This window comes from Xiphias gladius, chromosome 18 (genome assembly GCF_016859285.1).
Source record: "Xiphias gladius isolate SHS-SW01 ecotype Sanya breed wild chromosome 18, ASM1685928v1, whole genome shotgun sequence".
NCBI classification, from domain to species: Eukaryota; Metazoa; Chordata; class Actinopteri; order Istiophoriformes; family Xiphiidae; genus Xiphias; species Xiphias gladius.
The window spans coordinates 21941637-21969322 of NC_053417.1; the positions used below are offsets into that span (position 1 = coordinate 21941637).

Below are 27686 nucleotides of genomic sequence, written 5' to 3' on the forward strand. Positions count from 1 at the left end.
ATCACAGGTGCAGGAAACGACTGAAAAACACAGAGGAAAGAAGAAAGGCTAAGAGATAAAGAGAGCGAGGCTGCATAATTAGTATTACCGAATTTGTGTCAGAGCTAGAAACCATGAGAAGAGACTTCTGAAGCAAAGACTGGGCTCTGAAAAACATTGCAGCTAACCTTAAGGACATTTGTATGTGTGTGTGGTTATATGCATGCAGTTCTTTCATTTTCAAAGGACTTGAATTTGTATTTGGATGCGGATTTAGCCTTTCATTATGACTCTACGAGGAGGCTTTAAAAGAGTGTGGATTTGGGACCATAGGGGTGTCTGCTGCTGGGTGTTGCTGCTGGCTTGTTATTTATTGATTGCCTTAGCAGCCAAACCCAAGATGCCAGGCCACACACATCTCAATTCAATACGCATTGATGGGGACATATCTCTGGGTGGACTGTTCCCGGTGCATGCCAGAGGGAACGATGGCAAAGCCTGTGGGGAGCTAAAGAAGGAGAAAGGGATCCATAGGCTGGAGGCCATGTTATTTGCCCTGGATCGTATCAATAATGACAATGAGCTGCTGCCAAACATCACTCTAGGGGCACGCATCCTGGACACCTGCTCCCGGGACACCCATGCTCTGGAACAGTCACTGACGTTTGTTCAGGCACTGATTGAGAAAGACTCAACTGATGTCAAGTGTCTCAGCGGAGGGCCACCCATCATCACTAAGCCTGAGAGAGTGGTGGGAGTGATTGGTGCGTCCGCCAGCTCCGTGTCAATCATGGTAGCCAACATTTTACGTCTATTCAAGGTCAGTTTCTTCCACAAGATCTACTTCTTAGTTTACTTTACTTCACTATCTTTCTGCAGATCACGGCTATTTAATATAATTCCATACAGCATATTCTTTGCAATATATTTTTGAGTTCAGACTTTCAGTTATACCGTGCCAATGTCACTACACAAATACAAACACACAAAATCACCAACATACACTCTTATTCAGCATGTCCCAGTCCGTGTTCTTATTGCCTTTCTTTTGACCTTTTTATTTTCCTCCTAAGCTTAAATCACACTAGGCGCTGATCATTACACCATAATTCTCCTCACTAATGACATTAATTTGCCAAGAGTCCTTAGTGTTGCCCTCCTCTAATTAATTCAGAGAAGTCATGCGTGGCACCATGAGCTCATTGCATTGCTTTTGAATATTGTGTGTAAAATGAGCTTCTACATTGTGTTGGCTCACCAGATGCAAATATAATGTGCAAATGAGAGCAAAACGTAAACAATATATGACAGGACTTTTGTATTACCTGCTTAGTGCTGTCAAAGCAAACTACAGGCCACAACCAAAATAATGAGCATAAAGACTGTGTCAAAACAGGCTGTCTTTTTTTTTTGTAATATCACGCTATTCATGCCAGAGTACATGCAGTAAGAAAGACAGTGGTTATATATCGTAACCCTCTATGAAGAACGTTGAGGTCCTCTTATGAGCTCTTCAGGCTTCTACTGACTAAAAATTTAAATGTACAGTCTAATCAAGTCAAGTCATATTTTATTTATATAGCCCTATATCACAAATCACATATTTGCCTCAAAGGACTTAATCTGTACAGCATTACAACACCCTCTGTCCTTAGACCGTCACATAGAACAAGGAAAAACTCCTCAAAAAAAACCTAGGATGGGAAAAAATGGAAGAAACCTCAGGATGAGCAGCAGAGCAACCTGGACGCTCATGTGCTTCAGGGAATAAACAGAGGGTTAGAGAGATGCAGTGGTTATCAGAAAGTTTACAGTAATCTCGTTGGATGGACAACATGGTCTATACTGTACGTACTAGGTTTAATGGATTAATTAAGACTGACATGGATCCTCTGGTGGGAGAATGGCAAGAGGTACTACGCATGAAGTAATCAAAGAATAACCTACAAACTGGAAGTTAAGGCATAAGGATGAGTATTAAGTTTGGATTTAAATGCCTCTACGAAGTCAGACAGTCTGATGTCAGCAGGGAGGTTGTTCCAGAGGCAGGGGACCCAATAGGAAAAGGCTCTGCAGCCTTTTCTTTTTAACTCTGGAGACAATGAGGAGCCCTGTACTCTGAGAATGAATAGCACGGGGTGGAATATAAGGTTTAAGGGGATCAGACAGTTATGACAAGGCCTGCCAGTTTATGATTCTGTATTTCATTAAAGGCACCTTAAAGGCTGACCTGACATTGAAAGGGACCCAGTAAAGGGAAGCTAAAATGGGTGTAATGTGGTCAAATTTTCTGGATTTAGTTAAAATGCCAGCTGCAGAATTCTGACCCAGTGATTCTGAAGATTTTTAGTACTAGCACGTGGCAGGCCTGAAAACAAAACATTAAAATATTCTAGTCTGCAGCATGAAATAAGGTCTCAGCATCTGCCACAGACAGAAAACACTGACTTTTAGCTATGTTTCATAGGTTACAGACAGGCCATCTTGGTGATGTCTTGAAATATGCCGATCGAAAGAAAATGACCAGCATCTAAATCTTTTTACTTCCAGCTCTTCACAGCAGACAAGCAGGCCTCTAATTGATAATTTGAGAAGGGTCTTTTGTAGGAAGATACAGCTGAGTATCATCAGCGTAACAGTGTCAATTAATTCCGTGACTGCATATAAGGTATCAAAAGCTGCACTGATATAGAATAAGAGAAGCACAGAGGTGAAATCTGAATCCATAGAAGCATAAGATCATTCACTACTATAGCAAGTGCAGTTTCAGTGGACTGACGGGCCTGGAAAGCAGATTGAAAAGCTTCAGAAAGATTACTGTTGGATATCTGGTCTGAAAGCTGCTGAGACACAATTCTTTCTAGTACTTCTGAGAAGAACGGAAGGTAAGAGACTGTTCAATAATTATTATGAGACCCTGGAACAACATGTGGTAGTGAATGCACATAACCGTAACGGATTAGATAGGGGAGACAGTCAGATCATTGCCAAGCCAAACAATCAGCATGAATGTATTTAACCCTATAGAGGCTGAGCATAAAGTACATAATGGCTTTACTTTCCTTGTAACTAATCCGTTTATGTTTGAAGTGACTAGCAGAGTGGCACACAACGTGGTTAGAGCTTCCAAATAGCAACAGACACTTTCATGGTCCCACACTTTTGGACGCCACTGTAGCTTTTGTTCTATTCACACAGGCTTCGTCTTTTAAAAGGGCCCTATAGAAGTCGAGGCCTGAATCACCTACTGTGAGATTGATTCAACAATGTCTCACTTGTCTGCTGCAATTCTAGGGGCCGACTAACTGCTCAGCAGAGGGCAAGAGGGTGAATAGTACAATACGCCACATCACAAGCCTGATTGACATGTCACAAGTCAACCAGAATAAATGCTGCGCTACTACATTCTTTCTGCTTTTTGTAGATGAGGTGTCTGACACACGGCTGGGATCAGTGTCCAGCCATCACAAGCACCAGTCCTCTAAAACCACAATTTTTTTCTAGTGCCTTGCACAGACCTGTCACACAGCCTTCACAATCAAATAAGCAAATAGGAGGTTGGTGACACCTCATACGTGACGTCTCATTGCATAACACTGTAGAAGCAAGCAGTCGTTTGCCTACAAACACAGGTTGGTCAGTACACTCCCCCAGCACACTATCACAAATTAACCTGCACAGGACCCAGTTGCACTGAGTGTGTGGTAGATGTGTCTACAGTAGGCCATCAATGACCACCATTCAGGGAGTAAGTGAGACATAAATACATAACCAAAAAATATATCCCTGCCATCTTTACCTCCTTGTAGAGGCCAACAGTGGCAGGATAAAGAGTTTGCCTAAAAACCAGGCTGACTGCCACACATTAAGCTATTCCATAACTTTCCAACTTTAAATGTTCCACCAAACACGGTTGTTAATGCAGCCAGACTCCTTGTGAAGGGCACATGAACTGCCAGAGGAGGGTCTGTCCACTCAAAGGCTTGTGAGATGTCTTCACACAGCTAATTGGCAAGCCACTGTTTTGGCAGGATTTTGCCAGCGAGTTGCTGTGTGTTCCAAACAGTATGCCAAATCGTGCAAAGGGAAAAATTTTTTTTTGAATTTCTCTCTTTTTTTCTTCTCTAAAGGGCATTGAGCTACACCATCCAAGACTCACTGTTCTTGGGCAAAAAATTAGTTTTGTGCAAGTATAGTGAAACTAAGATTATGATAGGCCTTAGATGTACCAAAGCAGGAATCATTTTTTGATGGACAATGGCCTTAAGGTATCTGCCCAGTGGGCTTGAACAGCCTCCTTGACGGGGCCTTGAGCATGACTGGCAAATCAAACTGAGGGACAGAGGAAAATGTTACAAGATGCTACCAGTTCACTCCAAGCAGGAAACTCTATATTTCAAGAGATGGTTGCTAAAAAGCCCCTCTCTCTAAGCCACTCATGACACTAGATAGCTGACACATAAGAGTGTTGTGTGTCACTTTTTTGGGCTGGTCATGCATGCGTTGAATGGCCTGTGCCATTTCTGGGTAAAATCCTACAATATCCACTCTATCCTTGACATAATAAAGTTCTGAGAGATATTGGGTGCTGCCGTTAGCTGAGCATGTTCTGCATATCAAATCGCTGCAGCAGAATAACCATGCTCTGCACCTGTCTGACTCTCAGCATCGACAGTGGGATCAGATGGAAGGATAGAAAAGCGTAGAACAGGCTTTTAGGTGATGGAGTATGTGCAAATACATCAGCCTCATTGGTGGCTAACGGGCAAAAACACAGGGTATTCAGTCTCCAAATGTACAGTTCACATCATTTCAGCTTTAAAATGTATCAGGAAGTCCTGTGTCAGTGGAGCATTAAAGATTTCTGACACATTTCAAGTTTGTTTCAGAACAATAACATAGCTTAGCAGTACACTCACGATAAAACATGGATAGTAAAAAGGCAGTTTGGTCGTAGTCGTGCTTTATTTCAAAGAAAAAGAACAGACTGTACAGTATATATACAGTGCGGTGCAAAAGTCTGAGACCACTTTCCCATTCAACTCAATTGGAAAGTAGCCTCAGACCTTTGGCCCCCACTGTATATATAAAAAACTAACCTGGAAAATCAACAATTGTCCCAACATTATCCTAGAATTTCTCCAGTCTGTATATGTAACACTCTGATAATGAGTTGTCCAGCCTTTTTAAGGCTGGAGATGTTTGCAACCTTTTTTGACAGCACATATCAATCAGGTATATGGACCGTGACTCTATTCATACAGCTAAAATCTGACAGAAAAATTCATCAAGCCTGTCTGAAAAACACCCCACACCTCACAGTAGCACTGAACATAAAATAATGTATATAACAGAAAAAACATTAATTACAAATAAAAGCAAAAACCCGTTACAACAATGGTGGCAACCTTTCTTAAAGCATTGTTCTTTAGCTAGGCTATTTATTCCTGTAGGATTTCAAATAAACTTTTGTAGCAGAAAAGCTAAAAGCCTTTAATCAACTTATCTTCCATTTTGGACTTGACAGGTGGAACAATTTTCATGAATCATACTGATAGAGAAACAAGAAACCATGGAAATGTGATTTGTATGGGGCCCAAAAGTTGCCCCAGGTGAAAATAATAATACAGTTTTTGATATTTTTAATAGTATTAACACTACAGTGGGTCACAAGATGATATTGCATATGCATGAGATAGACCCTCTGTAGTGCACCAGATGCATATCACTCCTTGTATAAGTTAATTTGTAACCTTGTTTCTAACATTTTCTCATCAGGATTTAATCTACGTGAAAACAAATTTATTGTAAATCATGAAAACAAGATGATAAAATGTTCCCACTGTTCTAATTTAGCTCATCATCTCTACTATCCACCATCATCTGTTTTACTCACTTGCATTATATTTGAATTTACTTGATTTAATTGCTTGATTTAGTATAATTACTGTGATATTTTGTTCAATAACGTGTTTCATAGTAGAATTAGGCTTGTAAGTGATAATCAATGAATTTGTTGATTGCATTTTACTTCAGGTAAAAACTTTATCATTTTACAGGTGACAATGCTGCTAGGCAATGCATTAGTATTGCAAAAAACAAATACCCGCAATATATTTAGAGCCTCTAACGCTGTTATAAGGCAAACTAGAAGGATGTTACAGAGTATTGGTCAGTTAGTTGGCCGAGTTTTCCTTTTCTCTCACCTCCGGTGGCAATGCCTGAACGTCTGAGGACTTGGTAACAAAAATTAGGCTCATTCTCTGGCAGTTGTCCAAAGGCATTGTGGGAAATTCAGATAATCACTAACTGAAGTAGAAGATGAGTTGTGGAGGCAGAGTGGGTATACCTAAAAATAATTAATGGAATACAGACAAGACATACAGAAAACATACTATTGATAGCTAAAATGTAATAATATCCAAGAGCAGATTTTTTACTTTAAACACGTTATGATGAGCTTTCATAGAGGCCTGTTTGAACAACTACAATTTCAGTTTCACACTGTGGAATATCCGACCCATCAGAAACCACTCATCTGCAATTAAATGCAATCCTCTGCACAGGCCACAAGGATATTGATTAATAAGTAAAGCTAAGGTTGTACTCTCGCATGGCACGTCTCAGCAGGTTCCGGTATTTTTCTACATCATTAAAGTCACATAAAACCATAAGCAGGACTCCACTCCACTGAGTGGCATGGAGGGCTTCGCTGCTCACCACTTCCCTCTAATGACTTCAAAAGTCGGTCTTGGCTTCTATCAACCTTTCAACCTATTTCTTTTTATCACCCGAGCTGTTGCGTTGAAGCTAAACTGATGATAGTGAGTCTTTTTTTTGTATATGATACAGTTTCTACATGGGTGTATGCACCATGATGTGCTGGTCAGTAGTTCCTTATGGCTTTATGTCTGCTGGAATGTTGTGGCTCCTTTTTTCCCCACAGTATTTTGTTAAAGTTGCTTCATAAAATTTGATACATACAAAGGCACGAAAGGCATGAAAGCATACAACCTAAACATAATATATCACCGACATAATTTTGGAACTGACGCTGCTTGCCATCCTCACAAGGCAAGAATCTTTGACTATAATGTAACTGGCTTCATGCTTGCAATTGTTTTTTAGCTCCTTACTTTTAAACTTTTCGTTATCCTCCTCACAGTCAGAGTGGCTCAGGGCTAAATGTTTGCTCAGCACTTCAGAGCAGGCAGGATTCTGTCCCCATAGTGTGTCATGAATATTTTACTATATTGTTACATAATTTACTCTTAGGGATTGGGGTTGAAAGCTCCCTTGTCTGCATCCCCTCATCACTGGGTCCAGCTCCTGTCCTGTTTTCATCAGCTGGTTCTTTATGCCGCTATATAAGCAGGAGCAAAGTGAACCAGGTCCTGTTGTAGTTTGTGGTTGGTTGCTTATAATACTCAAGACACATGAGTGTAATTAAAGCCCCGGGCTTTTGATTGTGTCTCTTACACATCACTGAAAACAGCCATACTGACTGGCTTGAGCTGCAACAGTCTGAAACCGCAGGAGCACGCATTGTGTTTCAGGTCTTTAGATTGACATGCTGAGACAATCATACGGTTTCAGACAAAGGTGGGTGTAGCTTGGGCAACTTCAACACAGCAGCTCTCTAAATTAGGTACAAGCAGGCACAGTCAGACTAGGTCTGGCCTCTGTGGAGGAGTGAGCTACGAACTGTGGAGAAAGGTGGAAGGAAGAGAGATGGTACTTGGGTATACTCTGGTAGAAAGAAGAGGGTTAACTAGTTGCCTGCTGTGCTGTCTGTGAGGCAGAGACCTTCCATCCGCCTCTCTTTTCCCTCACTAGAGACAGAGGCAGAGATCCTCAGGCACAGTGCCTTACTCCCCGTCAGCATTTCACTGTGTTGAGACAGGGCTCTTGTTGCATTACCCCATCAGCCTACAGTGAAAATACACTGAAAGATTTAGAGGCCCCTAAAAAATATGCACACAGCTGCTCTTTACTTGCACTTGTTAATGGTCAATCTATTCATCTAGCCATAAAGGTGAATATCACTTTCAATCAATGTCAGAGCTGATTAAAACTACAGCAGCATTAAAATAAAATGTTTTATGTAAAATGTTGCTGTGACGCTACAGAAATGTGTTTGAAAGGGTACAAGTCAGAAAAATAGATTGTGTAGCTAAATTGATTATGAAGCCAATTTGACATGTTCACTAAACACCATGAATCAATAATGACTATCCAAATATTATGAGATGGTTAAACTACATTAATCACTTTTTTTTGTGACCTTAATTAGTCATTAGCCATAAAACATAAAGTTGTTATGGCAAGCATGTTAGCGAACAGTTGCCTATTTACACATTCTACAGACACAGAGAAACATTAGCATTCATTTGAAGCTGTGTTTACTGGCTTCGAATGTAAGTCCAATATTCACTTTCCTTTTAACCCAGTTTTGGTCACCAATTTCTGAGGGAAATATGTGGCTTTTTAGCTTTTTAACGCTTCACTGCGTTTACCTTCTAGTTGCTAACAACGCATTCTTGTCACAGCGTTTTTTTCGTTCTTGTTGAAAACAGCTGTGTGCTGAAAATAAGGTTGATGAGAGTGATATGACATAATCAAAACAGTAATGCTGCGGACTGTAAAACCAAAACAATGACCTGAAAGATGCTAAAACGCTTCATAAAACTGAGATTGCAGAGTTTGGTGATAACTCTCTGTTGGTTTGTCACTACAAGCGACCGTTCTCACATAACTAAGTAATTTGGTGAGATGTCTACTAACTTAGTAATAGTAGTGTAAGAAGGGCATATTTTTTAATAAATGCTATATTACTTTGGGACTTATATTCCTCAGAATGTAGTATGGCTAGATGCTACACTATGACTTGTTAGTGCTTCATCACACCTGGACAGTGCTCCCATGCTGTGCCCTGTCACCTTCACAGAGCCTCAACACCCTGGAACCTGGTGGTAATTGAGGAGAGAGAGGTCTGGACAGGAGAATTGATTCTGACTGGGCACACTCCCATTCTGTGCTAAGGGTAATTTTGGTGCACACTATGCTACATTAGTTCATTCATGAAGCCCAGTCCCTCACACCCACCCACCTGTACCCAACAAATCCCATGTACTTGCTGAAATCCCTGCTCCCGCAAAGTCCAACCAATGCAAACAAACAGGGAAGCGAATCAAATAAATGCCTTACAAACAAGCCGCAGTGTGTTCACAGTCCAGTGGGCTTTCCATGGTTTAATCTTTACCCCTCAACTTGACTTTTACAACTGAGCAGACCAAATCCATGAAGCTGTCTCTCTCGACCCCCGATTGCAGACGTCCCCCATCTACTATGCTCTTGCTACAGAGGAACAGCTCCTTTGGTTCAGGATTAGTTCCGACTCAACTCACTTTGCCCACCCAAGCTGAGCGGTCAATTCCCAGGACAGTCATGAGTGAGGGCTGCCCAAAACCTTGTATTTTATTCTTGGCACTATTTTATACCCTTTCTCCTGCCTTTTGAAAACCACTGATGGCAAATCCGAACTACTGCTGGTAATCACCAAGCACAGGGACAAAAAGCTACTGTGTGGCTGTCTCCTCCTGTGCATTCTCTTTCTCGATATGTTAGGTTTCACTGAAATTAATTTCTGGCATTTAATTAATGTGCACTAACAGGCCTACTGAGGAAATGCTGGCAGGAGGGGCCAAATGTCTTTTCTTTTTCAAATGTATGATTTCACTCTGTTGAGCATTGCTGTGAAATTCTCAAAGCCAAGAGAGGGGCAGCGAAGAGCACAACATAAATATCCACAGGGTTCATTTATGTTCTTTGTGCTGGCACTGTCACTTTACCACAGTGGTTGCAATCTCCCAATTTCTAACATTTATTTGTGCATCTGGCTGCTTGCTCTGACTTCTCTATAAAAATTTAAGAAACTCACATCTTCACAAAAGAATTTAACAAACAGAGCACAGCCATCACATAGTTTCCTTGAAAAGAGCATGGGATTAAAGGCTTGGAACTGTCTCACCTGCATAATCTCACCATCAACCCACCAATCCGTCAATCCTGGTGTGTGAGGCTTTGCTGTTTAAATGTTACTTTAACAAAGGTTGGAAGCCCCAGAAGAGAAAACAGAAAACCTTGAGTAGCTCAAACACATTTAAATGAAAATTAATCTGGGGTGCTATGGTACCTTCCATATTGATTGAAGGAGAGTGATCTTTTTTTTTTTTTTTTTTTTAAATTTGAGCAATCAAAGTGACAGTGTCAGCAGGGAAAAATGAGTGATGATCTGAAGCTCTGTTAGTTATTAATTCCGGCTCAGCAACTTCTGTGCACTTTTCTTGACCAATAAATATAAAACATACAAGCAAGTAAAGGTCAATATAATAAAATTGTCATACAGCCACTGTAAAGTTGCCTGAGATCTTAAAGCGATTGTTCTGTCAGCCTAATGCCAGCTGATATCCTCAGCCTACCCTGCAGTAGGGACAGAAAGAGAAAGTTTGGCTGCCTTCAGGCTAAGCAGCTTGGACATGATCCAGCCTTCCAGCACATGAGACAACATTGAGGCTCCCATGAGTCACTGCTGTGTCACACAAAGGGATTCGCATTCTGGTCAGAGGCAGTTGGGATTTACCATGAAAACAGAACATTCAAGCTACAATTTCTGAAATAAATAGGACTGGGGCCAGTTCTTTTGAAACTTTCAAAATTATGATTTGGTTTTGTGTTAAGCACACGGATATTCTAAAGTGACAGCCACAATGAATGTTATAATAAAGTATTATTTTAAAAAATCTACATTTTCTTCCATTTGCTGCAATTGATGTTACTGTGGAACGTGCTGAATGGCAGGATCATCTGCAATTTCTTCCTTTACTGTGTATTCAGTGAACTTAATCGTCCATACAATGTATTTTGCCCTACAGCCGCACTAACATGTGCACAGGAATAGTGCTAAGATGCTGACATTTAGCAAGTACCATGATAACCATGTTCAATTTCTTAGCTTAACATATTGGCATACTAATGTTTGGTAATTTGCACTAAACAGAATTCAGCAGATGCGGATGGAAATGTCATTCGTTTTTTGAGATATTTAGTGATAGACTGCTTAAGTATTGGACAAATTAAAAATTTGACCTGATGATGGCACTAGTTAAGGGATCACCAAAGTTATTACAAATCATCTTGTTGGGAACATGAATGTCTGTACCAAAAATACTGTACTGAAATCTATCCAGCAGCTGTCGAAACATTTCCCCTCAAAACCACAATGTGAACCTCATAGTGCAAAGTTAGGGAATTGTCTTGGAACCATGAATTTCTGTACAAAATTTTGTGCCAATCCATCCAGTAGATGTTGAGATATTTCACTGGATATGTGAAAATTTTAACCTGCTGTTGGTGCTAGATGGAAAATCTGGGGATCCCCAAAGTCATTAGGATTCTAACTCTGGGCAACACAAATGTCCGTACAAAAATTCATGGCAATCTATCCTATAGTTGTTTAGATATTTCGGTCCGGACCAAAGTGGTAGATCCAATGGCTGACAAACCAACATTACTAACCCATGAGCCCTGCCGCTAGCATGGTTAAAAACATTGACTAATGGACTAAAAATCCACAGCAGCAGGCTGATGGTAATAGTCATGCACTGATACTGACACATTATATGAGTTTCTTTGACTGTAATGACTACAATATATCAACCAGGCTGATAGTCATACTTGCTGTTAGATAGGAGAAAAGATGCCATGTGCTGAGCACTAGCTACATTCAGCTTTGAGTGATGTTTAATTAGAATGTCGTATGGGGATACATATTTTAATTAAGCAAATATAAACTCTAAACACACTCTGTAAAATGCAAGAGCCAACAAAAGCATAACTTCCCAAAACTGTATATACCAATGTGCTGTAGTTTACTAGGTGCAGCGCCAGAAAGATCTAATGAGGACACTGTCAAGAATTTCTACTAATGAATTTCTAAATTAATTCCATTGACTGTCCCAGCAGAAATCATTTCAATTGATTAACCTAATCTCACCCAATACATGCTCCAGAGACATAATTTATAATTTTTTTTGAAGCTGCAGATCCATATGATGAATATGACATTGATTACTTCTAGAATATATGCTTATCGTTTCTTATAGAAAAGTCTTGACTTTTAGTGACATGCCAAGAAAATCAATAATGTGGTTGTTTTGCTATTTCAAAATATTGGTGAACAGCCTGAATGAAATGGACTCAGTGACTTTAACAGCTGATATTTATGTATGCTAACAGGCTTTGTGGTGGCAGTACACTATTCATTTGTTTTTTTAAAGCCATTACCTCTATCTCTAGTATACATTTCTAATGTTCTCACACCAGATGGTCCCGCTAATCTCATGAATTTGTTTAACTTTTCTTCTATTACGATACCATCAGGCACTCCCAGTTTTCTGTTTGTGCTACAGTGCAAAGGTGGAGCCTGCCGTCACAGGAAGAGACTATTTGTATGACTATACAGTGGCTCCCATGTTTGAAACCAGTTGATATCTAAAACCATTGTCCTATGACACTGGCTGCAAATAGGAGGATCAATTCTCATTTGCAGGCTAATTATTGTTTCAAGAGTTTCTTCACTCAGTAAAAACATGATAAATCCTTACAGACTGGCCCCCGTCACCTTGTTTCTTTAACCTGCAGTCATTAAACAATCAAGATCTGAAGACCTTCCATTACAAACACACGCCTGGATATTGACCCAGTGTCTTAAAGCTGTAGTGACAACATGCCTCATTTCCTGACATGTTTACCTTATCCTTCTGAGACTTAAAGTTGGTGTTTGGACCTGGAACACATTGCTATTGATTTCTCAAAAGGTGAAATGCTGATATTAAACTTTAGATAAATACGTCCTAACTTTCTTTTACTTACATACTAGCGGCAAACTGTCAACATCTCTGTTCTGATTCCTCCTCTGAGGATAATTTACTTAATTCTTGTGGTGAAATCGTGTGTCAACAGTAATCTAATCTGTGGGCGGATTGAATGCTTAAAATTCAGTATTATCGCTTTACCCATAGCCCCAACAGACTCTTACCATGTAGCTATACTTTGCAGTTCTGACTATAACAGTAATAAGAATAGTAATAAAAAAAGAATAATAGTCATCTCTCATGAGGCTGCTAAGCCACAGATTCTTTGTGAAACTTTGTTCACAGGAACCAGCGATTTGTATTTCACGTAGAAGCAGTGTTTTGTCTCTTGAGGTGCTTTGTATTAGTCACTGCTGATCCGCCTCATATAATATAATTTGTTACAGTTAAACAGTTGGCCCTCTGATGTAACATACTGTATCTTGTAGGTCATCTTATGCAGTTTTGGTTGCACCACATTATAGCTGGTAGTTTTGCACTCCTGGCTTCCCCTGAAGTATTTAAGTACTTCAATAATAATAATGTAAGCTGGATAAGTGTTTGTGGACGTTGGATATTGGACATCCTTTGAGGCTTTAATACTTAATGCTGTTTCACGTTTGAGGGCACTTGAAAATGCCAAAAACCATTTGACCATGTTACCAAAATTCCACATGTATAAGTCTAGACTCTGTTCTGCATTTTTAAGATGCATAGTTTCAGGATTAAAATTTTATTTTGTAGAACTTGATTTGCTAGTTAAACTAACCAAGCGTATAATTTATGTAACTCTATCATGAAATTTGTATGACACAACAATTACAGCAAACTTAACTATATATTAATCCTTGAGCTGGATGTACAGATGAAAGCTGTGTTGAAATTTCTTAAAATTGTTTGCAGATTTGTGAAGTTATAGCAACAGATTAAACAACAAAATATGCTGTTTGTATTTGCCCTTCAGAACAACATGTATAAGCCTTTTTAGGATCTGACCTCACTGTAGAAACATGGCAGTGCAGCATGGCAGGCTCTGCAGACGAGGACCCGCTCCCTATGTCGATATGAAGAGCTCATTTTAAGACAATGAAAACAGAACGATTCTTAGATTCCGGTGATCGTACATTGAGTCAGAGAAACATTGTCGTCATGTTTAAGAGACAAGTCCTCCGACTTACATGACCATATAAGTTATTTGTCCGTACCCTCAGTTACGACCTTTAGGAGTGTACCAGCGGCAGGCGTAACAGACCTTCGTAGTCACGGTAAAAATAACAAACATGCCGTTAAAGTTGTGGAAAGGTCACCGTCACAAAAACTACTTGGTTAGGTTTAGGAAAATAGAAGTTAATGGAATGGAAGGGTCCTTGATAAAGGAAGCAACAGTGATTATTGGTTTCAAACGGGAATCAAACAGCAGCCTCTTGTGTGAAAGTCCTCTGTTCTGTCAACTCATCTATCCACCCCAAATTCCTCCTAATGCAGACTTTTTCTCTTTTTATACTACTTCACCTGACTCCCTCCTTTGCTCCCGTGATAATTACTACGGTCACCTGAGGTCACCTAACAATACAGAGCAACTATGGGTCATAATAACCTGCGTGCACAGACAACCTATGGGATCGTTATCCGTGGGCAGAATCAGTAGGTGTAACTTTACTACAGTGTAGGTCATATGTACGTTTTTGGGCAGATATTGTTGTTTTACTTGGGAGGTCGGTTTCAGTTATACTTACAAGAAGGTGTGGTGGCCCCACTCTAAGCAAATATCTGAAGATTGGACTTAAGATAAAATGACATGAAGACATGGCATGACAAATCATGTTCACATATAAGTAGAAGATAATGTTCTTTACTGGTGGAAATTGCTTTATATCTAGTGATTCAAGCTACCGTGTTGTTTAAACCTTAATTTATAATAGATTTTACTCCCCCCGTCTGTCTACATTAAACTTCTGCAGATTTCACAGATGTAACCCCAGGAGCTCTGGGGTCACTGTGAAGGATGCTCTTGCATCACAAGCTACTTTTAGAACTTTCACATGACACGATATCATCTGAGGGTGGAGATCTCTACCCTGTTGGGCTCCTCAATGAAATTCTATAAACTGAGACGAGATCCACAGCCTCAGCAGTTCTCTGGGACACTGGCAGCTCGCAACACAGCTGATTTTTAGTAAATTAAATGTCAACAAAGTGGCGGTTTAATCACATTAACAATGTCACATTCCTAATTTTAGCATGCATGACTTTCTAAATCAGAGAGAGGATTTACTACTCTTAAAATTACAACTTCCTGTCTTTTGTTTGACCCCTGATTTACCGTCTTTTTTGTCTTCAATGACACTGCAAAGTCAACAGTACAGCTTGTAAATCCACAAGATCCCACTGACCCCTGTTGAAGCATGACCATTTCTTAAAGCCCCAGCAGTATCAACATGGAGAAGAGTACCGTGAGTGGGTGGACTTGTTCCAAAGTCATCCAAAGGTGTTGTGCCATTAGATTTAAATGATATGTGTGAACGAGCATGGCAAATTAAACTTTCTGTTAATTCTGTCATTGATATGTTCAGAAAAACAAATATTTCTGATACAAATAGTTGAGTTTCCATTGTGTCAAACAATCTGTTAAATGCCTCTGGAGAAACGTGAACTCACTTAGTGTTTATTATTTGTGTCTGAGTGGAAAACATGCTGAGATGACATTTCTTGCAGCACAGATTTATCTTTATTATGTGAATCCCGAGAGTAGTTAGTGCTTTTTAAAAAAAATCTTCTCAACATTATTTCTCTTCTACTATTCCGAATAAAATATCAGATACAATACTGTGTGCAAGGTATGACTTTTGATGCATGCGAAATGAAAACGCTAAAACCCTTTTTCTTTAAAAATAATTTCCTGTTAATGGGAGAAATACCTCTAACAGTGTAACTGAAAATATTCCTCCCTATGAGCAATGAAGCAGCCAAGGGGGAAAAAGCTTTACATAATTATATTCAATTAAAGAAAACGGGTAATTATGCCCAATGTGAGGTTGAAACTTGGTTTTATACAAACAGAAATTACTTTCAATGGTACTTAGTAGGCTCTGAGTGTCCCAGATAAACCCTGAGGAAACTTTGGGTTTAATCGATGTGGGTTTTTTTACCATTGGATCAGCTGCACAGGATAAGGTTTAAGGCTGGAGAATGACGAGAAAATGGTTATTAATCAATTATCAATTTGAAACCATTGAATGGTTTATGAAATTAGCCGCAATTTTAAACATTTAAGGGGAAAAATGTTTTTAATAACAAAAGATTGCATTGTAATTTAAAAAAAAAAGGCATCCAGCCAGTCTCTTGTCTCGTAACAGCATGTGTCTCCTCTAAAAAAAAAAAAATGAACCGGTGCAGACAGTGACACTCTTGTCTAAAAGCCATTACCATCGACTTAGTGAATACATTACCTGCCAGTGTACTGTTCTCACAGTTAATCAACTAGTCAGTGTTAATGGAGGCATCAGATCCTGACACGGACACCTTCAGTGAATCTGCAGCTGCAGCAGAGTGTTTTTTTTTCCCCTTTTTACCTCACTTTTGTTAAATGTTTTAAAAGCACAAAAGCTAACTCTGGTCAGCGAAAATGGTGTCCGTGATGTGTCTACAGGAAAGATGATAGGAAAATAGTTTTTAAAGCAGCCCTGAATCCGTTAGGTGGAGCTCAGTGAAGTAAACAGCAACATTTTTAATTAGTAAACAACAAGACGTGGCTGACTAATTGTTTTGGTGAATGTACTGCAAATTAATCACATGTGCTTCATGCATGAATACATTTCCTTGTAATTTAATGTTACATAATAAATGATGTGGATTGCATGTGACACTGAGGCACATTATAAAATTCCCTTTTGTTCTCCACATATGATAATAAGAACAGGAAATTCATTTGTTGATTCGCTGCATTGAAAACTAACACCTCTCCAGAGACAATCTCCTGGATAATCTACAAACCTCACTTCCTTGATTGGAGACTTTTAAAGGCAGAAAATGCTAAAACCTCTCCACAGTGAGTTCTGCGGTCTGTCCAGAATTACCAGGACAGACCAGCGCACCACAAACAAAAGCTAATTTTAACTTCCAATACTGTTATTACACAACATACTGCATGTCACTATTGCTAAAGGTAATGTGTTATATATGGCTCAGTATGAGCCTGTTGTGGACATAACATGCGTTTTAGCCTTAGATGGGGAAGTCAGAGTTGGGTGCATAGGTCTACCATTTGCAGCTATAATGGATATCAGACTAACATGGGGCTTTCAACAGCCACACACTTTTTCGAGTTCTGTGTCATGTGATTTTGATAACAACATTTGATCAGTGGTAACTTTGACGCAGTGCTACAACAGTTTGTAGTTTTATGATTTTCAGCAAATTTACTGATTGTTATAAATATTTTATGCTGCCGTCAGTCTTTGTAAAAGCCACATCAAAAGTATTACACCAATGTTTCTTCTTATTTCCATTTGCAGGTCCTAAACTTCAAAGATCTGCCTCAGGTGAAAAGCCTGGTTTGCTTACACATGGATAAGTTAGCTGTCTGTTGGCATCAATGTCAAAGCACACCCAGGAATGACTAGATTGAAACACTCAGGCAATCAGCCTGCACTGCTAACAGACATTAGCTAGGCACAGCTTGATTTTGAGCAAGAGAAACTGCAGGCACACTCACTCAACCCACTCTGTTGTCTCATAACTGCTGCACACGGCATGTGCTATCAATGCTTTTCACCGCCCCACTTCTCTTTTCTGCAAGTTAAGCTGGAAAAAGCTGTAATGCAATATTCAAAAACCAACTATCGGGGTTTGCAAAGGAATGCCTTTCTTTAGTACTCTGAGTCCCAGAGAAGTTGCACATGTAGGTGTAGGCTGACCTTGATCTACTCCCTGATAAAGAAACACAACTTAAGGGGGAAGACAGGGAGAAGAATGAAAATGAGTTATGACTTAGTTGGGGTCTAGTTGTTCAGGGTTATATGAGTTGAGCCAATGAGATTGAGCTGTTTCCCTCTTGTTTACACCAGTTTCAACTGTTGAGACAATGCTGCCAAAAGATTCTATTGAATTGGTCTCTGTGGGACGGCTTTTAATTTGATTAAGCAATCTATGCAAATTAAATGTAATTTGCATTATCTTTTGTGCACTTCAGCACACTTAGTTATCAGCAATTAAAATGCTTTACAATATGGGAGATAATGCCACCCTAAACAACACAGACACACACCATTCATAATTCTGTGTACACCCTCAAAGCATCGGAACATTTAGAGACACATTTCTTTCATTTTGTGGTAAATTGTGTTGTGTTGTTCTACTAAAACGTTCTTATTTCACCTTAAAGAGGTGATCCAGAAACTAGTTTAGATTTAAAAAATACTTTGTTTTACTATAACACTTCTTTTCTATGGTCTGTCACAGAAAGGAAAGAAACAACCCTGTTACATCTTTTTTTTTATTTAGGAAGAGGTTCTTAATAGCTTTGTAATAGATAATTAAGTGGTCCTAATCAGTTGCCTTCAAGTACTTAAGGGATATTCAGAGGGGACTCAAATCCCATAATATTAAAAGGACAGATAAAACCTACCCTAGATTTATATTTTAGAGTTACTGAATAACAGATGTTCTACATAGGTTTGAGTTGAAAAACTTGCCATCGGGATGTTTGCCTGTATCAGTTTAAAAGCTTAAAACTTTTTTTTTTTTTAAACGATTCTTGTTCATTTGATTTTGGTCATTCAATACACATCCGATGGGGTACACCAAAAGAATACAGATCAATAGTGCAGTCAGAGGCTTTAAGAGCTGGCAGGATGAATGGATGGCAGCGTGCTTTGAATAATTCAGCGGCGCTGTGAATTTGTCAGTCTCTTTTGCGCTGACCAGAGTGTTTACGCAGCTACATTCTAAAGAGCAACAACCGAGATGTAAAATGTCAGAACAGACATGCTTCACTTAAAACTTTTCATCTGCGTTGAGGTTCATACTTGGATTGGAAATAATACACCACTCACAGTACAATCACTGTTACAAATATTTAAGAAATATATTTCTTACGGGAGACAAGCTATTGATTATAGGTTAAATATTATAGGTTAAAAAAAAAATGTAAACAAACAGGCAAAAAAAAAAAAAACCAACCCAGATGTCAAACAAATTGCATTCCAGTTAAAACATGAAGGATGATAATGTTAACTGTCCAGACAGAGAAAGTGAGACTTGTGGCTTGCATGCAAAACATGTCTATTACAGCAGTCATTAGTTGGCCCCCTAATGACAGGTACAAGTAAAACGCATCATCAAACAACAAAAAGGACCCAGGACTCATCAGTGGATGCTGTTTTACAAAATGTTTAAACTGGGTTTAAATTTAAAAGGTATGGCATCTATTGAGCTACATACATGAAGCCACATTTCACAGAATAGATTCACTGATTGATCGATTATCCAGTCATGTAGTATGTCATGTACTTAATCTTATACACAGTAAACACACAGGAACGCATAGGGATGTTACTATATGGGTGATAGTGGATCTACTCAAGTGACTAAGCCATGTATAGAACAGATTTCTTCAAGTGTAACAGTTACATCAGTAAGCCACTCATCACTAAATATGCTTTAACCACCATTTAATATCCAGCAATCATTGCTTCAGTTATGGAAAATTACAGTGAAAGGCACAAAACACATTCTGGAAAAATACAGTATGTAATAATTAACTGGAGTAGAAGTAAACAGGCAGGTTGAGAGCCTACCACCTTGAAACCCATTGCCAGCCCTCACCCCGCACTGCATGTCGGGGTGCTTGCACTGCTCAAGGCTCCAAATGTCTGCATTAAAATGAGGTCGTGAATGTTGTAGAGTTCATGACAAGATGGCATTAAGCAGGAATCCCTCTGGACGTGACAGATTTCTGAAAACAACAGGAGGAACAGGTGGAAAAGGTGCTTTTGGCTTTGACAAAGACTAACATTAGCTGTTCATCCGTTCCGTTGCTTACCAGATGTTTGCTATTAGGTAACAATGACATTTTACATTTTTTATAAATTGTAAATATTCACAATGTCAGCAACAAGATTGCTAAGTAACAGAGGCCTTTTCATTTTGTATTGAGTGGCGCGACCAGGGTGATACCTGGGAACTAATACAACTCCAGCTGGAGATTTAGTACTTATTATCTGCAAACAGCCAATCAGATTTCTGAGCCCATATTGTTCCTGTGGCAAATATAGTAATGTCATGAACATCCGTGAGTCATTTTCCACTTCTAAAAAATAGCAAAAAGCAAAGTGCTCTGTAGTTGATTATGGGAAACAAAATGGGTTTTAGGTGTTTGAGCAGAGGACTGAATCTAAAAGAAACTAATGATAGAATGAAAATAAATTGGAGGGCTTTGAATATAAGTTGTAAATGTGTGTGCAAAGCTGAGAGAAGTTCAAACAGTTTTGAATTAAAAGTTATAACAACACAGTAGATGAGGGCTGCTGTCAGCTTTAATCTGAACTAAATGTTGGATTTACAGGTGGTACTCACGGCTGATACTCTCTAAACGTGCTCTGCTGTAATTTGAGCAACACAACATTATATTCAGTCGCATTAGAAAAAATGCCTGACAATCCTAGACAGTGGAAATCTATTCAACAACCGGCAGTTCTCTGCTAAATCCTAACTCACAAAAATTGTCCTCTCAAAAATCAAGGCCTTGAGAACAGCTGCATCCGTTCACGAGTCAATGTTTATAACTTTCTATTCAGTAATTTTATTTATTTTCATGTACTGCTAAACTAATTTAAGTTTGTTAACTAGGATTGTAATAAACATTATGTACCATTATGTAAGGCTGAACTAAAGCAGATTTAAATACCTAATTCAACCTTTTCTTGTTTGTTTTGGGTTTTTTTTTTGGCCAACTGAAACTTGCATTGCAAGATTTTCAAGCAACAGCTGTGACATTTCACAGGCCTGCCATAAAGATTGAATTACGTTTAGATTGAATTATGGATACCTATAGAGCCTTCACATGTAGCCGCGGCAGCTACAGCACAGCTGAGGTACGCCTACTCAAAAGTGTAAGTGCAAGGTGGGGCTAGATTGTGATTGGTCAGCATGGGCTGCTTTTCTTTTCTGTTGCCAGGAGAGATTGTTAATAATAATGACAACATGGAGCAAGTTAGAAAAAGGCTCAGTTATATTCTCCCTTTCATGAAACACACACCTACCAAAGCCATCTTAGCTGCAAACATTCTGCTCACTGTGACCCCTGCTCTCCATCACAGTGAAGGAAAGAATCTAATATGGCAACTGCATGGAGTACTCTCATATTCAAATAATATAACAAGACGGACCCTCCCATATCAAAGTGAATGAAAGAATGAAAAATTATGGCGATTGTGCACCAGTAAGGTTGGCATCCTGTTCAGTGATCAAACAAGGCAAAAGCCGGTTCTATAAGAATGTGTGAAGGCAACACTGTCTCCTAGAAATTACGTCTCTATACAACTGAACTCCGACAGCAATTACATTTTGTGGGAAACGCAATCACAGGCTGGACTATGTTCAGAGGCGATATATGTTTTGAATGAATGAAGCCCCAGATTTATTAACGCAGGTGGAGTCGCAAGGAGGTGGTTGGTGCGGATGGTGGGCATATAGAGTGCGTTACTGTCACATCAGTTGTACAGAAACGCAATGTTTTGGAGACAGAGTTGCCTAGGAGTTACGTTTATACACAACTAATTTTCAACAGCAGATATGTTTTGAAGGAAACAGATTACATTTTCTATCAACGTAATGAGGAAATTATGTTAATTTACGTCTTTGGCAAGTCATAAATACATCGATAATGCATGTATCAGTAAAATGTTCACAACATATTGTATTTATTTTTGCCAAAATATCTGATCTTGCAGTATGTAGCACTTCAGTCATTCAACAATGAACGTAATCCAAACAGCGATTACGTTGCCACCAAAAAATATTTGGGAAAACCATTTAGCAGTATATGAATGTAATATTTAAGAGACAGGGTTGGTGTAGACCACCGTCACTTGTGATGATATCATCGGATGACACGCTGAATTATAAATCAAAACTTAGCCGTAGGGGACTCCTGTTAACCCTTTGCATCAAATAAAATTTGAGCTTAACCTGCAGGACACTTGATTTCAGGAGAAAGGACTATCGCTGCTTCTGTCCATGTTACACTGTAGTAATGTTGTGTTTTTGTCCAGTGATCCTTATTGGTTGTTTTTGTGCATAGGGCAAATAGTACAGAAAATGTGGGTACTATATTTTAACAGAAAACCTAGAGAAGTGTAGGGAGCATCATTATTGAATATGAGACATAAGTCAGTTGTATTTGATACCGTGTATATTAATAGAATGGTAAGTATTCTGGGATCCTATTGAATCCATGTAATTAATACAACAGTGAACCGAATTTGTTTGATGAAAATGCTTTGAGAGATGATGGCAGAGAAGCACAAAACACAAAAATATACTCAGCTCTATTCATGTCAACACCTGTTCCCATTTATTCCAAAATACTGAGACACTCAGACTTGTCAGCCGGAGCTTGGGGAGACCAGCTCTAATTAGCTTTTGCTCCTTAACTGGGAACTCCAACCCTCTCCTCTCAACTCCAAAATACAACTATTCCTCATTTCTTGACACTCCATGACAGACCAGTAATTATCAACTTCCACTTTTATTAGCTATCTGTAATAGCTCTTGACCAATTATAAAGCGGTCAGATAATGAGTTGCCTTGGAGAACGGGGGGAGACTTGATTGTTTGTCGCTAGAGGCCACCTTTGAGGAATTATTTAACAGAAAAGAGGATAGTGAAATGAAACAGCACGAAAGAGGGAGAACAAAAGTGAATAAGTTTGAAGAGATGGAGAGACTCTAGTGGTTCAGCAGAAAAAGGGCACCATACTCACTGGAGCCACCTGCAAATCCTAAAACTTTCCTCAAGTGCTGGAACAGCCCGTGAAATGGCTTCCTAGGGTCGCGTAACCCCAAACTGTTTTGTTCAAGAAGAGTTTGTATATAATGGCATGTACTCTACTTCCTCCTACTAAACCACTGAGCGATAATGGCGGGGAAAACATACAGTAAATATGGGCAGAGTCTTCGGGCCTTGTTCATGTTTGTGTTTATCAGGCATCCACAGATCCCTTCCAGTGTAGGCGTCTAGGGTAATGGATTAGAGTGCTGGTGCCAGTGATATCATGGTTGAGAAAGAACTGCATATTTTAGAGTTTCTTTGTCTCCATGTGAGGCCTGTGTATTTCACTGGTGAGTTAGACTGTTACTGATATGCCCCCTGGCATGGCAGTCCAGCGTGAGAGTTATTTAGTGCAACAACACTGGCAAATCCGGGGGTGTAGAAGAATGGTGGAGTTACAGTCTGGCCAGGGACAATTTAACATTAGCCTTAGTCTGTGGCTACAGGAATATGGGGAAGTTTTGCATACAAAATGTGGCCAGGTGCACTAGCATTCAATAAAAAATACTACTGGAAGCTATTATATATACTACCTGTCAACATTTCTGTGGTACCTTTAGGTAATATTGTATATATAACAAAAAGCAGATGTTTAAGGGCTTGAAATAGTTTTGGTTTGTTGTGATGGATCGAAAGTGGCAATCACAAGAACAACTGCTGGCCTGTGAATATCACCGAAAAAAATGACAAGTAGGTTTCTACACCTCATCTCTGAGTCCTCTCTGTTTACTCACCTTACATGCGCACAGTTCTCTGCTGTTCACAGACTGATGCTAGATCCTATTTCAAGTATAACACATCATTTTCAGAAACATGTCACTGGGATTTTTCAACAAAAATACGGAAATGTGCAAACTTTCCACCACATCCCCCTCTTTTTCCACTGCTTTCCTGAGTGCATGCTCTGTCACAAGCGTTCATTGATAACTGACATCCTCTTTTAGCCATCGATTTTAAAAGGGGACCTTATGGAAGGAAAGGTGCAAAGACGAAACAATACTGAGAGGCTTACTGACATCTTATTCTACGCTTCCTGAAATCCTGAGATACATAAATTGTGTGTCCAGCACAGCTTCATTTAATATGTGATGTTGTCAGCTCGCATTCTGTGGCTTTCTTGAAGAAATCCTAATCTTTCATCAATATCAACTTCGTGTCAGTATTTCTTAAATTTTAGGCACAGAACCGGCACACTGCATTAGGCATTACTGTAAATTCACACTCTTGTATATGTATAATGACGTGAAGAAGAACCCATTCCTTTGGAGAACAATTTATATAAAACATTTAGGTTTTTGGATAAAAAAAGCATTTAATATCCCTCTAAATGAGTGCCTAGAAAGTAGGGATGAAATCAGCAAGAATCTCCTAATTTGATATTGTAAGTGCTCACAGGAGCCCTTCTGATAGCCCACCCTAGCCCAATCGTAGCTCTTGGATGATTGCTCACATGCCCATCTAATAGCTCATGTTGGCAGCATTAGTGACCCACATGAGCAGGCACATTTGGGGTCCACATGGAGCTGATGGATTTTTGTGAGCTCTATTTGGGGGGCCTAAATGGAGGCCAAATGCTAGACCACCACAAATCCATGTGGAGCCTGTAGGTTTAATAAGAGAGACAGTTTGTCATCAGAGTTTCATGTGTATGTCTATATATTTCACAGTATTTTCTGCATTTCACCATGAAATTTGGTGCAACATGTGTAGGCCTATTGGTTGTATTCCCCCTATTCCAAAACCTGCATTAACTGATGTACAGTAAGTCCAATATTCACTCTCTTTTTAGCTCTGTTTTGCTCTTCGATGTTACCATGTTACAATATATTAAGATATATATCTATATCTATATATATATCTATATATAATATATCTCCTACTCCAATTAGAAAGACAGATACTGTACATATCTGACCAGTCTGCTCCCATCACATAAAATGAGAAAAGCAAACCATCAATATGTTGGTGCTTGGATGCAGAAATGTAAAAATGGATGTTCAAGGTAAGACAGTACATAGTGGGTAAAGGGATTCAGGCCTTGCTGACATGATAAATAAACTGGAGGCCTTGCTAAGCCCAGCAGACTGAAAATACAGCTATTCCTAGACTCTCTAGACCATGCACAGTATATGAGCTAGAGTTAAGCAAATGGAAAGCTACCATTAATGCTGAACTAATTAATAGGACAGGACAGCTGCTCACTGCTTGGTAGTTGACTGGGATCATTATTGAATGAAGTGAGGTAGGAAATCACTACTGGCATTAACTCTGACTTAAAACAGCTGCTATGCTACTGGATGCTCAAAAGGCTGAACGTTGAAGCTATTTACACATCAACTGATCGCTGTCAGGTGACTCAAGCAGCCACCAATCACCCAATTCAATTAAATCAGTGAGGTAATGTTAAAAATGCTTCATGCCAGCCCTGCTGTTTCTGGTTTTGCGCCTTACTACTACATTGCTACATGCCACTGTAACTAAGTAAGCTTCTACCAGTGTGAGTCGCAACACCTACTAAGAAGCCAAAAGTCCAAACTTGTACTTTAAGCCAATGGTTTTTCATTATATCAAGGCCTGACTCAGTTATAAATTCCTGCTTCAGGCCTTGGAAACGTCTCATTATCCTGCTCCTTTCATCAGCAGCCACACATGCACTGGATCTTAAACACTGGCACATAGAAAACACTTTCCCTTGAACTCATTAGACACCAGGGCCTTTACTTCCAAAGGTATTTCGGAAAATAAGATCTCATTTACCAGAAAAGACTGCTGGGAAATGTAGTCCCAACAGCCCCACTTAACCTATGCCATTACATCAGAGAATATTTAGTCTGACTCACCCACATTTATCAACAATCTTGCAGAAATCATTGGTCTTAAGTCTGCACCCGTCAATCGGGGGAATTATTCAAGACCAACATAATTCTTTGGTTCTTTGTTTTGTTTTGTTTGATCCGTCCTCTTTACTGGTGCTAATTCAGAAAACGGAAAGACAGGACACACAACACAGACAGCATTTGTAAGCATCCAAGAAGAATAACATCAAGCTTGTTCGCTCACATTGGCTGAGTATTAACTTCTGGGATGACGGGTGTGGCGTTGGTTCTATTGTTTGAGGCTGTTGCCTTGGTACTCCTTTGAAAAAATCGGGAGACAGAAAACAGTTTTGTTTAGCTGCTTGGACTCATTATGGAATCATCTTAAAGAGCAGAGCCTTTTCTGGCAATTTCAACTGTTTCTGAGTGAAACGGAGCTTTGCATTTTTTAGTTAGCTTTACTCTGTCAGTCACTGCCACTTCACAGCCAGAGAAATGTAGGTACTTGACTTTGTTGTAAATTAGTTTGCTTTGGAAAATGAAAAAATGAAATACTCAGATAGCAGGTAAAGGTAAACATCGGGGCATAATTAGCCATTTGCTCCTAATTAGCACTGACATCCTTGTCATCAACAATATAGCACCTAGTAGTTCCAACAGCAGACAGACTGTATGTGTCATTGTGAATGGAAGGCATAGTTCTACACTCATATAGTACAAGACAAACAACATCACTTAGGCACAGTGTTTGATTATTAATAGGATGTAATGTCTTGGCATGGTCTTTAGCCTTGTCCTAATTATGGATTTAATAAACTTGCAGTCTGTTTTGGAGCAGAAACTAGAATTACTGTCGTCTCATGAATAATAGATCCTGTTTTAAATACAATACGATTCTAAACTCATCAGAAGGCATACACTTAAGGAAATTTTGCTTCCACTAATGTGATTTCCGGGTTTTAAGACAAAGTTTGAGTTATATTCTGGGAGATACATTTTCTCTTTAAATTGTGAATTTTAAGAAAATTGAACAGGGATTCAGTGGAATGACTGCAGGAGGTGAATAGGGATTAGTTTGCAGTGAGGCTGACTGTGGACTGCTCAGCGTTGATAGAGTTTATACAATCAAAAGGAAGGGATACCCTGTTTGATGAATCAGATGGGCTTATCCACAGAGGAAGTATAATAAATTCAAATCTCTTTCATGCTTACCAAACAGAATATATGTTTTAAATACAGGAAGGAGACATTTTGGTGCGGGTTTGTTTTTTATTCGAATGCTAATCTTGATTTAGTTATTTAGTAGAGCCGCTCCCTCTTGAATTAAAGAAAGACACATGAAATAGATGGTGGTCCCAGAATGAAAGCCGGTATTTGGTAGAGTGGTAAGTCTGCATCGGATGGAAAACCTCTACAATGCACAAACACTATGATAGGGTCTGTTTCCCCAAAGGATTGTCCACACACAGGCCAACAAATGTCTAACATGTATTGTGAAGCTGATAAGGAATACCTGCTGTTGCTCACAAGGGAGATGTTGCTTCTACTTAGCTTGACCAGTGTCAGATTTTTTGGATGGTAAGCTTTTTTTAACAACAAGTATGACATGGACATTATGATCACGTGACAAATGAACCCACTTTAGCAGTTAAAAGGATAGTTCAATCATTTAGTATTCCACTTTCATAAAGTTTGGGAATTTGCAAGAGACATATTAAAACAAGAAAAAGAGTTTACAGACATGTTGGAGGCTCCATGAGGCTGTATTTAGGCAGACTGGTGCATTAAGCACCTAATTTCATTTGTTATTATGCTAACATATTTTTGATTAGTATTAAACAAAGTGCAGCCAAGGCTGATGGGAATGTTATAATTTTTCAAGTATCTGGCCATAAACCAAATTGACAAATTGAAATTTTGACCTGAT

General features: G+C 39.2%; 1 protein-coding gene across 1 annotated transcript in view; it reads left to right on the forward strand.

The window, feature by feature from the left end:
• Positions 1–265: 265 nt before the first annotated feature.
• LOC120804238 (metabotropic glutamate receptor 4-like) overlaps positions 266–27686 on the forward strand; it is a 122947-nt gene continuing 95526 nt past the window's right edge. The window contains exon 1 of the mRNA XM_040153564.1: positions 266–799. Within this exon, the coding sequence (XP_040009498.1) occupies positions 266–799 (534 nt within the window). The remainder of the gene's footprint in view (positions 800–27686) is intronic.